Source organism: Prunus avium, chromosome 3 (assembly GCF_965620075.1).
Source record: "Prunus avium chromosome 3, drPruAviu1.hap1.1, whole genome shotgun sequence".
NCBI lineage: Eukaryota > Viridiplantae > Streptophyta > Magnoliopsida > Rosales > Rosaceae > Prunus > Prunus avium.
In genome coordinates, this window is record NC_142286.1 from 3,283,335 (window position 1) to 3,298,169 (window position 14,835).

Genomic DNA, 14,835 nt, shown 5'->3' on the forward strand with positions numbered 1-14,835 from the left:
CCAAAGATGATTTATGAATGAAATTTTGAAAAATGAACGATTCATACCGTTAAAATACAATATCAAATGAGTCCCGCAATTCAGATGATGGAATATTACTTTTAATATTATTATAGGGTTAACCATACAAATATTCAGCTTTTGAAGAAGATAACCTATGAATGATTATGATAATATCACCACCAGATTATAGAGAACTGAGCCAGAAAGCTTGTAGACAAGACAACTGAATTCCCAACGGCTGGATGAGCAATATCATAGGCCATAGCCAATGGATGCAGCAACTTGGGAAACTGAAAGCTCATCTGGATTTGCTTAGCTAACTTATAAACGTGGGGCTTCAGCTTCAGCTTCAGCCTTGTGGGGTTGTAGATAGCTTTGTCGTGTCATGTGTGCAGAATCATGAAAGACATAACCAAAAAAAGAAAAAAAAAGTGAAGACTTGTGTTGGCAATCCCGAGGTAATGAGAACATTTCTAAGATCTCTTAAAGAGAGCAATGACACAAAGCATGAATGATAGCTGCCACTCTCCTTTCTCATTAGTAGAATAGAATGGAGAATGGAGAATGAAGAATAAAGCCAACCTCTTCCCCTTCTTTCTTCTGCTAAAAGCCCAGGTCATAACCATGTCTCTAGAGGAAATAAAGCACCCTTCTCCTTTTTCTCTTTTCTTTTATTTTACTGTAGAGAGCTACAGTTGATTTCCTTTAGATTGTTCTTTCGAATACATTTTTTTTTTCAGGAGAGGCAATTTCTGACCGTCCATTGTACGTGAGCCTCACATGCACCAACGGTCAAAAATCACTTTACATACATTCAGTCAGAAATGGCTTATGCACTCAGTAGACAACTGAACACACAGCACAACTCCTCAACCTATAACCCCTCAAATTGTTTGATGTTTTACACAGCACAACTCCTCAACCTTCTCCAGCCCCCAAATTGTTTTACTATTTTAAGGACAAGAAAATATGGATATCAATAGGACCTTAGGTATGGCACACGAAGAAAATTGAAAAATGGAACACCACATGAAGCATTGATTCATTAAATACGAAAAGATTATGGGTTATATTCATTTGACAAAGAAAAACCCTGCTATACCTCTACTTCAGCCCTTACAACCAAGGAGTTAGATTCACATTTTCCTTTTACTTTTTTTGTTCTTTCTTTGTTCAGAAGTTGGTTTGCCAATTCATATGGTTCAGTTGGGGTTGCTGATATGCACCAACCTGTGCCCCAGGAGCAGCTGCTGCCACCCCAACTCCAACGTTACCACCCATAGCAGGACCCAAATGGTGTGGATTGGGAATTGCAGCAGGCTGAGAAGGGTGGTACAAACCTGGGAATTGCATGTGGGAAGATTGGGCTGCAGCTGCATTGAAGGAAGCATGAGCAGCGTGAGATGGCATATAAGCACCATGAGGTGATTGAGCAGACATGTTGTAGTATGGAGTGGATTGCAGGCCTGGGTGCTCCCTTGGGTTCTGAATCCATATCTCTGATGTCTCAGCCTGTCAGGTCAAATGTAAAGAAAATAATTTAAGACCAGATGTGTTGATGTGATCAATAATCAATACAAATGAGACATTATCAAACCCTCTCCGGCTCTCCCGTACGGCATTGATGGAACATTGATTCCAACCCAGCTAAATATAATATTCAACAATTAAAATCAATTTTTTTTAACGCAAATAGTTTATTGCACAGTACTCTAATTTTGGCATTCATTGTGTCCCTACAACAAATGTTTAATTTTACCTGTGGATTTGGGACATAAAGATTGCCATCTTTGTACTTGATTCTAGATGAATCTTCGAGCCCTGAGGCACCTCCAACTACACTTGGGGCATTGATTGCATACCCATTAGGATTAGTAAAATTCCCGTACCCTGTGGGACTTCCAGCGGGGACAGGCTTAAACGGCTGAACTCCATACTTGAGGCTGTTCGCATTTAGGTGGGATCCACCTCCAGGCATCAGCAAGTAGCTGTTGCCATTAGACATGTGAGGATAGGCAGGGTTGCTGGAATAGCCAGGCACGGCCATCGGTGGAACATAAACTGGTGAGAGAAATTGGCGGTATGGCATAAGATTAGCATAATGTGAAACATGAACTTGTGGGTACATCTGTGCCACAGGGGGGGGTTGCTGTTGAACCATGGCAACTGTTGATGCAGCGATGCTGTTGACATTATGTGAACTCAATGCCTGTAATCATAGAAAATAGCATCTATCAAAGATGTGCTATGAGTTGTGGAGAAGAAAAAGGTAATATTCCCTTCACTATTGTTTCAAAAATGCCAGGAAAACAAATATTTCATTACAGGGTCCCCTACAAAACATGAGTAGATTTTGCACACAAATGGGTATCAAGTAGCAGTTTTAGTGTGTCAAATGGAAAACAGGTGTTTTAAACAGGGTTCAGTGTGTAGGGCATGTACATAGAAATGGTAGACCCTGTCCCTGGGCTTTCATCAATATCACAAAGGTATCAAGCAGCAATTGTAATGCATCCAAAGGCGTGTCTAAAATGTGTAGCAGTAACTGTAGTACATATCACAATAAAGTAACCACTTAAACCTACCTCATGTGGAGATGGCAGACCCTGTCCCCGTACACTTTCATCCATATGCGGTCTGTAATAAGGTATATTATAACTAGTCTGAGGATCAAATGCCTGCTTCAAACACAAAGCGTCAGAATGGACATTCACAAGATGTTGTAAAAAGAAGGCATTGTTATGTTGAAAGAAAAGAAGAAAAAAAAAAGAGAATGTTATAATGCACATATACGTCTTTCAAACTGAGGCCTTCTATCAGCATAGCAAACAATGAAGTTTTAGAAAACACAAAAAATCACACTTTACACTCATCAGATCAGGAAAATTGGTTGGCAAGTAAAATTTGAAAGGTGACAATAAATTTATATATAAAAGGTGGCACTAGTATGAACAATGTACTCACCGAAAAACCTTCTAACTCTGGTTGTTCTTGCTGCTGTGAATCTGAAGGTGCATAGGATGGACTGGTGTCTCGAACCAAACCAATATCCGCATAATTGTCTAAAGTTTGAGGACTTGAGGTCTCGTTTTTCTCAGGCAATTGACGCTCAGGCACTGCACCTGATGCTGGAGAATCAGATCCAGAATTTCTAACTTGGTGATCTAACAAATCTACTGGCTTGATGCCAGAAGCCTCATCACTGCAGGACTGTGGAGCTGATAGTGACAAACTGCACAATAGAGGCATATATAAGTCGAAGGGAATTACCCAAAGATCTTACCACTCTTATTTTGCTTTCTTAAAACATGTTTTTCACTTCGCAAGTGAATAAAACGAGAAGAAAAAAAACACAAAATTTATAGATAGATAGCAATGTAAATACAGCTACACAGCAAGGAGATGGTAAATTAATAAATGAATAAATAAATTCTTAAAATTACATCAGCACCCCCTTCATTGTAGCAGAATTGATTCAGAAACTTTACCGTCCATAGAGTTGGATACAGTTCAGAAAATGGATCTTAAGAATATTCATATTTTAGATTTACCAAAATTTGAACACTTGCTTACTACAATTAAAGATAACACCTACCTTCCTGCAGGTTCCCCATTTGACTCCTCTGTACCTCCTGCTTGAAATCCATTAACCATATTCCCTGTTGAATCAAGCTCCGTTCCCAAGCTTCCAAATGTTAGCCGAAAACGATCACTGTCCGGAACCCTAATATTCTGTGCTATGACGACGTTAGTGTTATCATATATATTTACTCGCGAAAGCTTATCTTGCAACTTAGCCGCTTCTGACTCTGAGACCTTGGAATTATCAGAAGGAGATGAAACAGATTTTGTTGGTGTTCCAATGACTCCAGGGCTATTAGAGCTTGGCTTTTGGCTTGACTTAGGTTTCCATTCCTTATTAGGCTGGGAAGCTGCATCCAGAAACATGATTAAAACTCTTTTTAGAATTTTAAGTTAGACAAAAGTGAAGACAAATCTTCTCAAACAAAAATGCAAAATATGTTAAATAAAAAAATTGTTTTGGTAAACAGCAAAATTTTCTTCAATGGTAAGTCAGTGGTTTTCAAAAGGCACATACAGATATGACAGCACACAGAAAGTATGTGAGCATGTACCACTCTCATCCCACGAGAATAGCAATGCAAATTCCACCTTATCTACTGTTGGTTTTTTATTTATGACAATTTTATCTACTGTTGGTTGACTAGTAACAATGCATTGGCTGTCAACATCTTCCAGATTGTTTCAGATTTGGCAGAGAACAGGTTAATTTTCACACCTCCAAAAAAATTTAACCAAATAACTCTTATGTTTTCTGACAAGAACATAAATTTGTTTCACATATTTCTGCTATTAAAGTAATTGTGTGAATATGACCAAAAAAAAAAAAAAGTAATTGTGTGAAGACAGATTTATACTCAAAAGGAACTTCACTAATTTTTTATCCCATTCTTAAAGCAAACATACCTTTCTGATGACCCACGGGTTGTTGATGCAGCCTGGCATTGTGCTGATTACTTAAGAATGGTCTGCTGACCGACATGCTAGGCATCACAGATTCAGAGGTTTGGCCGACTTGATCAGTTTTAGAGATGCCAGTGAAAGGTCGAAATGACTCCGTAGAACCCTCTTTTCCCAAAAGTGAATTTGAGAGAGAACTACTAGGTGCAGATGGATTGGAGTTTTCAGAAGATTGCCTCCGAACACCAACTTCCCGTTTAATAGCACCAACAGAAGCAGATGGTCTGGAATCCGGAGATGGCACATGAACAGGATCTGTGGAAGAAGAATACAACCCAACAACAGAATTGCTCGACACCACCACTGCAGAGTGTGGTTGGGAATTGCTTGGCTTCACTGCTTGCACCCGCAGAGCTGCAGTTGGAAGAGTAACTCGCTTCTCCACCAATGTCTCTTTTCTTACCGAACCAGTTGCATTAGCATCACTGGTTCTAATTTGAGGATCAGTTTGCCCATTCAATACTTGAGATGAATTCTGTCTGCTAGATGGCTTTTGATTACTTGAACTTCCTGTTGGGCTGACAGCAGACCAAAACAATCATCATAAATCAACACATTAATTACACGGCTAAAACAAACACATATTTTTCAAAACTATTAAAAAATTAAGCGCGGGAAAGATTCTTGTTTAAACAACTGAAGTACTAATACAAACTAACCGCTGAAACTTAAGGCCTTCTCAGTTTTCTCTGGGTTGCTACTTTGCGTAATAAATACCCATATTTACTGATGTCATTTTATCCCGCAATAAGAAGAAATAATAATACCCCTCCTTACTTCCGTGGGTCATTTTACACCCCAGCAAGAAGAAGACAAACAAAACAAAAACAAAAAAAAACAAAAAAAAGAACCCACCATAAGATCCCTAAAGTCTGTATCTTCTTTATCATTTTCGCATACATCAAATCCTAAATGGCCAAGCTTCATCAGGTGAGAAGATTTCATTATTTCGAATGCTACCAGTTCTCCTTTTCTTGATATCTCAGTTTCTATTTCTCAATGTGTGACAATACACCCAACAGATCTCTATATCAAACAAAACTCTAACTGCTGCTACAGTTTTTTAAAATACAACAATATGGTGGTAATTATTCATCCCAAAGACTAAAATATAGGTATACATATAATAGACACAAGCATAGCAGAACATACCCCTTTTCAGAAATATTTGACACTTGCTCATTGGTGGATGTTGTACATTGTGGTGAAGCAGGCTTGGTTTCTCTATTGATATTTCGGTTAACTCTGTTGTCTCTCACAACACGAAACTCTCTGCTGATTCCTGTACCTAGTAAGATTATGTCATCACCAAGTAATTCAAAGGAACATTACAGAGGAGAGTAACATAGCCAGCAACACTGCAACAAAGTTCTTTGGAAACACATCATGCAAAAAGTTTTCGAAATGAAATCAACACAGTAAACATGGCTATATAAAGTTACCATTAGTAGTATCAGCTGTTGTTTTGGGATTGTTTTCAAAAACAGGGAGCCTGTGCTTTTAAGGAAGCACATAAGCGTGTGTTTACTAAATTCTTGCCCAGGTGCTTTCTACTTGTAATAGGTGCTTTTAAATTATATCAGGAGATTCTGTTCAAAAGCTACTGATGCTTTTGGTTTTTTATTAGACATTTACCCTCACCTTTATAATACACCAAAACAATCAACATGCATTCCTGATTGCTCGGTTCATTTGGTAATGTTTAATTCCACAACAGTTCTATCACAAAATTTACGAAACTATAGAATTTACCAAACACTCAAACAGTGCTTCTGCTTAATTTCAGTAGCTTTTATATGATATTAACAAAACACTTGTTCACTGGATTTATACTAAAGCTTCTTTAGAATCTTTTTAAAAGCCACAGAACCCCAAAAGAAACCCTTGAATTACAAGTCGACAAAACAGGGACCAGGTTGACAGTAAAAAGGTGACTTGGCCTTGTCCTCAACCTGAAACCAGAATTAGTTCTAGCTTCACTCTCTAACTTCCTTTCAACCTCTGGGCCTACGGAGTCCATCCCACCATCCCCCAAGCACCCCATTTAACATTAGAAATCTAGTGCTCCCCTAAAAGACAAAACACCTTTTCCTGCAACAACTGCTTGGGATACAGCAAGGCTTATCAGAATCAACAGTTCAGGCTCCTCATTACCCTCCATAGCTGACATCTCAGCATTCATCCCATTTGTAACTGGATTCCATATTGAGAGAAATTGCAAGAAGGGAAGGTCAAGAAAGCACCTACCACGGTAGCCAATCCCCATTGCCTCCTGCTTGCTATTACAAAATAATAATGCTTGTTTTTGGAAGGAATATAGAATTAACTTCTTATTCAGTAATGTCGAAGGGACCACTGTAATTGGTACCATGAACCACGCCATTTCATCTTCTCACAGACCAGCAAAGTCCCATCTGTCACTCTTCACAAACACTACTATCTCCAGCTTTGAAAGATTCAGCTGACCCGCTGCCCTTAACGTACCGGGAATCTTTTGTATGCTCTCTGTTCAAGGCGTGACCAACTACCATCGCATAAGAGACAGCAAATTTGTTATCCATTTTTATAGTATTGTACCTAGTTTTCCTAGTCATATCTCTGATTATGTTTCTCTGACATTGTTGAAATGTATCACGCTCCCCAGCCAGAATTGCATTCATTAATTTCACAGCATTTATGTTTCTGTGCATCATTACCTCTTGGAAATATGATATAGTATCTATTACGTATCTAACATCACTACTTCCAGATACTAGGCTCTTTTATTCAAGTCTTTTCCAGTTTCAAGTCATTAACTTGAAGCTCTCTAATCCTTATTTCAGCTTCTCTCAAACTTTCCATCAACTCCTAAGCCGTTCCTAAAACTATATTTATCAAAAAACTTCGCAATCCATTTATTTCAATAATCTTACTATATACTCTCAACGATTCTTGATCCACTTGCAACATGAAAACCTTATGCTGCGCTTCATAGTCACTGTATAGTTCGTGGTTCCCCAATCCCTTAAGCTTTGGGAATATAAGAAGCATAAAACCTAGCAAAATAGACCCTGAACTTCCTAAATCTAGATACAGATTTCCTTTCAGCCATGTAAAGGGCCACTTGTTTTACATTAGTTAAATCACACAATGTTGCAATACATAGCCCACCAATCCATCATGCATCCATCTTCTTCAATACTTACTTTTTATAGGAAATATAGAAAAAACTTATTCATAGCTTAATTAAATTTACATTAAAGGTGAAAAGGTGTTGCACTAAACAAAAACATCCAAATAGAGCACATTAGCAACTCAAGAAACCAATACAACAAAATTCCACAAAGCAGTAACTAAGTTCCCAGAAGGAAAAAAACAATGTTTCTTGATGACCAATGAGGCATAAGACTGCACACTCTTTTTTTATGTAATGAACCCTTGACACCAGATAACAAACGCGATAAAGTATTGGTCAAAGCCATTTCAAGAATTTATCTTTCTTTACCAACTAGGCGCATGAACTCAAATAGCAGGGTTGAACAAAGCAACCAATTAAAAAATATTAGTAAAAAAGAATATAGCAGGAGAAATATATAAAAAATTGTAAATAAATTCAGACATAAATGAATTACCAGTTACACCACTGCGAGCATAACCTCCTCTTCTAACATTACGATCAGAAGATGTATTTGATTTCGGTCCTTGACCTGCACTCTCAAATGGTCTTCTTGGCTCCACAGAAACTTTGTGCCCCATACTCTGAAGCTACAAATACACTAAAGCAGTAAAACTTTTGCTTTACGATAAGTTCCCCTTGCAACAATTTAAAATGATTTAACATTTAAAAAGTTACAATAATGTTAATTGCAAATAAGAACTTAGTGAGTCCTACAACTTTATGACTCTCTCCAAATAATTAAACTACAAATGAGAAATCATATAATGATAACTTTTGCACAATGTGATCTTTCAAAAGCATTTACAATTTAGCTAAAATTCAAGTGAAGTCCACCAACAAGCTCAGTTAGGAGCACCAAGAAGTTTCTTGAAGAATTGAAACACACAATGTTGAATTACTCCAGAGTTCATTAATTGATTACCAAGGCTCATCATATCACAATAGATTAATTGGTTGCATTTTTATGGTGAGCCATTGATTCCACAAAACATAAATTCCGTGATAAGAGCATATGCTAGTTACTGAATTTCTGGGGATCATTTTGCCAAGAAGACCGTGAATTTAATAAGTCAAATAAAAACCAGTAGATTAGCGGTACAGTAGTGTGTCTCTGTCACTATTGACTGATGACTTTGTATTATGCAGGAAGCCAAAACCCCAAAAGTATAAAACCACCCATGCATGTCTCGGTAGTCTAAAAAGCTCATTACACCCTTATTTTGAAAAGACTTAAGATCTTCATACAGAACAAGAAACTACTGTCCAGTTGTTCACATGTATGATGTTAAGATATAATGTCACGTAAAGCTAAAGGTGGGAAAAGAATGATCCACAAAGAAAATAAACGATAATTCAAAGCCAAACCAAAACTTACATTAGAGGATACCTCCTTCCTTTTATCTCTTTTTCTCTTCACCAAATGAAATGGGTCTGGATAAAAAACAGGTGAGAATAATCATAGTAAGAAAACTGCATTAATATATAGTACAAGAAAACTGCAAGCAAAAAAGGTATAACACAATCAACAATGAAAATTTGTGTTGACAGGTTCTAAGAAAATAAAGCAAAACTAATACAATTTCCAATACAGTCTCAAAAGTTTAATGCAAGCATATAAATATGTACATATATGAAAATATAGCTAAAGAGAAACTTTTAATGGGAGGAGATTCTCAAAAATCAACATTAGAAGCCACCAACAATCAAAATCTTAGTTGACCTATCTATGGGTTTCAGCAAAGCAAAGTACCAACTCCGTGAGAAAATAATCACAACTGAAAGAGATACTAGTATAATGAAGGAATAAACGCCTAGGAGATTGAAAACCACTACTTCTTTCCAAAAAGTAATTGGTTTACCACTCCCAGTCACTAAAATTCAGCCTGAAAACTAAACAGTTCAATAATTAGGCTCATGAAACTGAGCTCAAGATGAAATTTTTAGACTGGCATAACCTCAATAACACAAACATTAGTTCTACATTCCACAAAACAACTCACAAACAAAATACTTAACTAAAATAACCCAAACCGTTGACAATTTAAACTCGGTAGAAAGCAAAATAAAAGCCTCAGTGAGCACCACAGTAACCTCTCAATAAGGAAAATACCAACCTAAAAAATAACAGAAAACAAACAAAACCCAATACCCAATACCCAAAACATGGCAAAAAAACCACGGAGCTACAAAACTATGCTTCACAGAGTCAAAGGCAGATACCTTGGTTCAGCAATTTCTGGGCGGTTTCATTAGGATCCATGTCGGTTTCTTTGAGAGCCCAATAAATATCAATATCGGAGTGATTGCCCACTATTTCTTTGAGGGATTGAATTGTTTTTCTCACTCCCGCAGAGATTATCTGAGTCCCACCTTCGATTCGCGAACCAGAGACCATCTCTAAACTCTACTTCGTCCCAAATTAAAATTCAAAAAAAAAGGGAAAAATAGAAAAACCCAAATATTATATGATAAATATACGTTATATAGTGCAATATATATAGGACGGAATCAAAACCCTAATGTAGCAGAGGGCGGGAGAGAGAAGCCAGGGCTAGGGTTTTGTGAGCATCCGATGAGAAAAGGGAGAGAGTGAAAGAGAGGGTTTTGAAAACGTTTTTACCACTCAAAGACTTCAGGGGCAAAATCCTGAAATTTTGAGAATTGAAGGAGTTGCCCTTGATGTTTAGGTTAAATTACGGGACAGCCCACTGTACGGCTTGGAATTCAAACCCCAATTTTCTTCTAAGTTCTCCCACTACACTAGTGGCTGGGTCGTGGTGTTAACTAATTTAAAATTTTGCATTAATTAATTCTCTATTATTGTTAGAATAAATTACAAATTTGGTTTATATAATTTTAGGTATTGTCTCTGTAGTTTTAAATTTGCACATTGTATTTAGCAGTCGGTAAAAAAAGTCTGAATCGTCCAAATAGGTTACACCAAAAAGTAATTTGGCAGACAGAGTTAGTTGACCAGGGCAATGTGCTTGTAACTCAAGTTATTAAGAGCATTTACTTATGCACACGAGGTTTTATATTCGATTTTCCTTTCCCCCAATATCTCTTGTATCTATATAGTTATTTAACAATTACATGTGCCACACTCACATATTTCGAACTAGGCCTGTTTGGAAGTGCTTCTGAAAGGGTTAAGTGCTTCCAATAGTGTTTGACGAACAAATAAAGAAGTGTTTATGGATCATAGAAGCACTTTTTGAAGAAGCACTTGAGAGGAACCTCAAGTGTTTTTGGCTTTTTTCAACTAGCACTTGGATTTCTTAATTCTATTATAATAAAAATGTTTTGGCTAGAAGCACTTATAGAAATGTTTAGTGCCCACGACTTGTTTTGGATTAACTTCAGGTGGGTATATTGACACACAAGCTTTATGTGGTTTTGGATTAACTTCAGGGGGGTATATTGACACACAAGCTTTATTATTACATATGCACATGGGTGGCACCACATTGGAAAAGTGAGCCAAACACTCCCCTCCCCCCTTCCCCAAGTGTATCCGGGTTTGATTCACCTATGAGACAATCTTAGAGCACTTCCACCGTTTGAAATGCCAAAAGACAAGGGGAGTTACTATTCAAGTGAATATTAACTGCCCTATGATGCATTCTAACCATTGTCATGGCAACCCAAAGGTAACCATTATTCACATCAAATATGAGAGGAATTGTATGAAGTTTTGGTATGGAAAGTGAAGAACATGGCTAGATATTTAGAGAAGAAAAAAAATCTGAATTTTATTTTATTTTATCCTTTTTTTCAAAAAAATTTATTTCAATTGGTCGCTGACGTCAACTTGCCCAGACAAATCTTGCCTTTGGGTGTGCCAAGGCTTGGTAGGGCCTAGCTCCTACCAGGGCTGGATCGCACCGCTGGTATGGGTTTTGAGAAACTAGGGGGCCTTTTGCTTGAGCAAGCCCTTTCATTGGAACTGCTCTTAAGGCAACCCAATATAATACTCTCCCTCCCCCTTCCTAGTGAATGAACCCAAAAAAAGGCTTTATTATTACATACATGATGAGAGTTATATTTTTTATTTTAACAAAAATATTTTAAGGTACATTTAACTTGATAAGAGTTAGAATTAAAATAAATAAATTGAGGTACATGCGATGAATCGAATTTATGAACCAATTTGGAAGTAAAACAATGTGTGATGATTACTATGTACTAGTCTTATTTTATCTTTTTCAAATTATTTTATTCAATGCGTTTAAGGTGATAAGGATATATTCAATATTTTATATAAGAATGAGTAAAGTTATGTTTATTTGCATAAATATATTGTTATTGTAATCAATGAGTTTTCTTTTTATCGCATAATAACTTAATTTCCAATGTTGAGAAGAAACAAAATTATGGCATTTTTGTGTTTTTAGCATTACACCGTATTTTATTAACAATAGAACCACCACGAAAGAAAAAAATGCATAGAAATTATTTTTTGGACCTCATGCTAAATCCATACACAACACTAAATTTCGCCCAATTCACTTAGAAGTGAGGATAAAGGATTTTGAAGTGATGAGATTATGAAAGTGAGGAAATAAGATTTTAAAGTGCGGAACTACAAAGTGATGGGATTAGTAAAGTGGCAAATTATTTTGTTGGTGGGATTTGTTTTGGTGTTTGCTACATTACTTTTATACCATTCAGAAAAACAATGTTGGCAAGTCCTTACTTAGTTAGGATTTTGGTTCCTTATTTCATTAGAATTTTGGTTACTTACCAATTATTATTTAGTCCTATTGTAATAGAGATTTACTTCCTATTGTAATTTAGATATATTTCCTATTTTATTTAGGGTTAACATATCTTTGTACTTGTATAAATACCTCCATATTGGAGAAGAATAATAATATGAGCGAATATGAGCGTATCTTAGCATAACTGAATATTTACCCTACTTTATTTGACAAGGTATAAGAGCCAGGTTTTTTTGTGACCTGTGCTTGCGTTCTCCTTGAAATTAATGTAGAGGGGGAGTGAAAAGGGATCTGCTTCTCTTTCCTATACTTTATCTCTCTGCCAAATTGAGAGTCGTTGGCACTTGTCATTCCTAACCCATCATGGGTCTTCATCTTGTATAGTCACCATCTTTTGTTCATCCTCTCATATGTGTTTTCACCGCACCTAGCCTTCACATGCTTCTTTGCTACTATTCCAAAATTTTTATTTTTTCATCTTTGTATGCCAGATGGTCTTTCTTGATGTCTCAGCTTCTCTATCTTTGAAACTTCATAACAAGTCTCTTTACCCCGTGAGCCTCGTCACCACTCATCGAGCCGTTGCTTTCCTCCGTGAGCCTTATCACCGCTCACCGAGCCGTTGCTTTCCTCCGTGAGCCTCGTCACCGCTCACTGAGCTATTGCTTTCCTCCGCGAGCCTCGTCACCGCTCGCCGAGCCTTTCCTTTGACTGTTCTGCCGGTCTCTGTCTTCTTCGACTGTTCTCTTGAGTTGCCTTTCCGCTTCTCAGTTTTGAGCACCTTATCTTTGTCTTTGTCTCTGTTCATGATTTGTTGGGTTTCCTCCCTTACTATTCTCCTTTTCTAAAGTGTTTTTTTCATGGGACAACCGTATGCTACCACCTTCCCCTCTTGCAAGTCTCGTGGCATGTTTGAGTCTCTTTACTATTATTTCAATTTCTCTTCTTCCAAATCTCGACCCTTTACCAGTGTCGGATTTGAAGGGGAGTGTTGCAACTTTATTTGGGTGTTACTTTCTCCAAATCTCAACTCTCATACATCGTCGGATTTGAGGGGGAGTGACACCGCTGCTCATCTATTCTACTGCAATTTAACCACCTATCTGCCATGGCTGATTCTGCTACATCTCAGTATTAGTCAGTGCATGTTTCTCAAGTACCATTGATCATATGGCTCCATCGACCCCTTCTCTTCAGGGGGAGAAGGGGAGTGAAGAGAAGTTGTCTCTGCTGTTGTTGGTGCCAATGCCTTGTATTGCTGTTGATGATGCATGTTATGTCTCTGCCTTGTTGCTCCTGCCCGTTATGGTGCTAGTATTGTTGCTCATGCCTTTGCTGGTGTGTTTGCCTTGCCTTACCCTATTTTTTTAGGGTTTGGTTTCTGCCTTATCTTCTGCCGTGCTCACAGGGCTTCTGTGTTCTGCCTTATCTGCTGTCGTGCTCACAGGGTTTCTGTGTTCTGCTATCTGCCTTATCTTCTGCCGTGCTCACAGGGCTTCTGTGTTCTGCCTTATCTATTGTCGTGCTCACAAGGCTTCTGTGTTCTGCCTTATCCGCTGCCGTGCTCACAGGGTTTCTGTGTTCTGCTATGTGCCCTATTTTTTAAGGTTTGCTCTTGTGTTTCCGCTGCGAACTTTGCTTTAGTTTGTCACTTGTTTCACTCGTGGTTGACGAAAAGACCTTCTCTACAATTGGTGCTTCTCAAGTATGGTGTTCTGTGACTCGCTTGTCAAGTTGGGCGTGCGAAATATCTTTGCCCAACTTGAGGGGGAGTGTTGGCGAGTCCTTACTTAGTTAGGATTTTGGTTCCTTATTTCATTAGAATTTTGGTTACTTACCAATTATTATTTAGTCCTATTGTAATAGAGATTTACTTCCTATTGTAATTTAGATATATTTCCTATTTTATTTAGGGTTAACATATCTTTATACTTGTATAAATACCTCCATATTGGAGAAGAATAATAATATGAGCGAATATGAGCGTATCTTAGCATAACTGAATATTTACCCTACTTTGTTTGACAAACAAGAATCTAGACATATGAATGTTTCTGTACTTTTTTGGACAATCATTTGATTCTACACAAAATCATGTAATCCTTTAACAAACCTATAGATTTTTATTATTTTTTTAAAGTCAAAATTATATTTCATATTGTTTCTCATTTCTCATTGAATCATGACTTCTTTTTAAAAAATACGAACTAGAATAAGAAAAACTTCTCAATGTAACAGTCCGCGACCAAATAACATGAAAACCCATTTTCTTGGAGCAGTTTTTAGTGGCATAGGTTATGCATGGATGGGTCTAAAGATTGTTTCTTTTAAGAGATAAGAAATCAACTTGTTTTGAGGTCTCGTCGAGACAAATTTTCAGGTGATCGTAACATTGTCACGTTGTATTATTAA

At 37.3% G+C, this 14,835-nt stretch overlaps 1 protein-coding gene across 6 annotated transcripts; it reads right to left on the bottom strand.

Annotated features, from left to right (window-relative positions):
- Window positions 1–1,013: 1,013 nt before the first annotated feature.
- LOC110744860 (dentin sialophosphoprotein, putative (DUF1296)) lies at window positions 1,014–10,337 on the bottom strand. Of its 6 annotated transcripts, none has more exons than XM_088250380.1 (10): window positions 9,923–10,337; window positions 9,078–9,133; window positions 8,157–8,283; window positions 5,698–5,827; window positions 4,492–5,063; window positions 3,599–3,935; window positions 2,968–3,235; window positions 2,589–2,684; window positions 1,763–2,212; window positions 1,014–1,515 (listed from the first exon to the last, which is right to left on the bottom strand). In XM_088250380.1, exons 1-10 carry the CDS (start codon window positions 10,095–10,097, stop codon window positions 1,177–1,179), a joined length of 2,550 nt encoding a protein of 849 aa, XP_088106506.1. In that variant the 5' UTR covers window positions 10,098–10,337; the 3' UTR covers window positions 1,014–1,176. The 6 variants fall into 6 exon arrangements, with proteins under 6 accessions (XP_088106506.1, XP_021800581.1, XP_021800580.1 ...); XM_021944889.2 differs by having other exon boundaries at window positions 5,698–5,833; XM_021944888.2 differs by having other exon boundaries at window positions 8,157–8,289.
- Between the last annotated feature and the right edge of the window lie 4,498 nt (window positions 10,338–14,835).

Bases quoted from the DNA above. Each gene is read 5' to 3' on its own strand.
- LOC110744860 (XM_021944886.2), bottom strand. From the start codon at position 10,097: ATGGTCTCTGGTTCGCGAATCGAAGGTGGGACTCAGATAATCTCTGCG. The intron at 3,236-3,598 runs GTAGGTGTTATC...TCTATTGTGCAG, and splicing joins AATGGGGAACCTGCAGGAAG to TTTGTCACTATCAGCTCCAC. The intron at 2,685-2,967 runs GTGAGTACATTG...TTGTGTTTGAAG, and splicing joins CAGAGTTAGAAGGTTTTTCG to CAGGCATTTGATCCTCAGAC.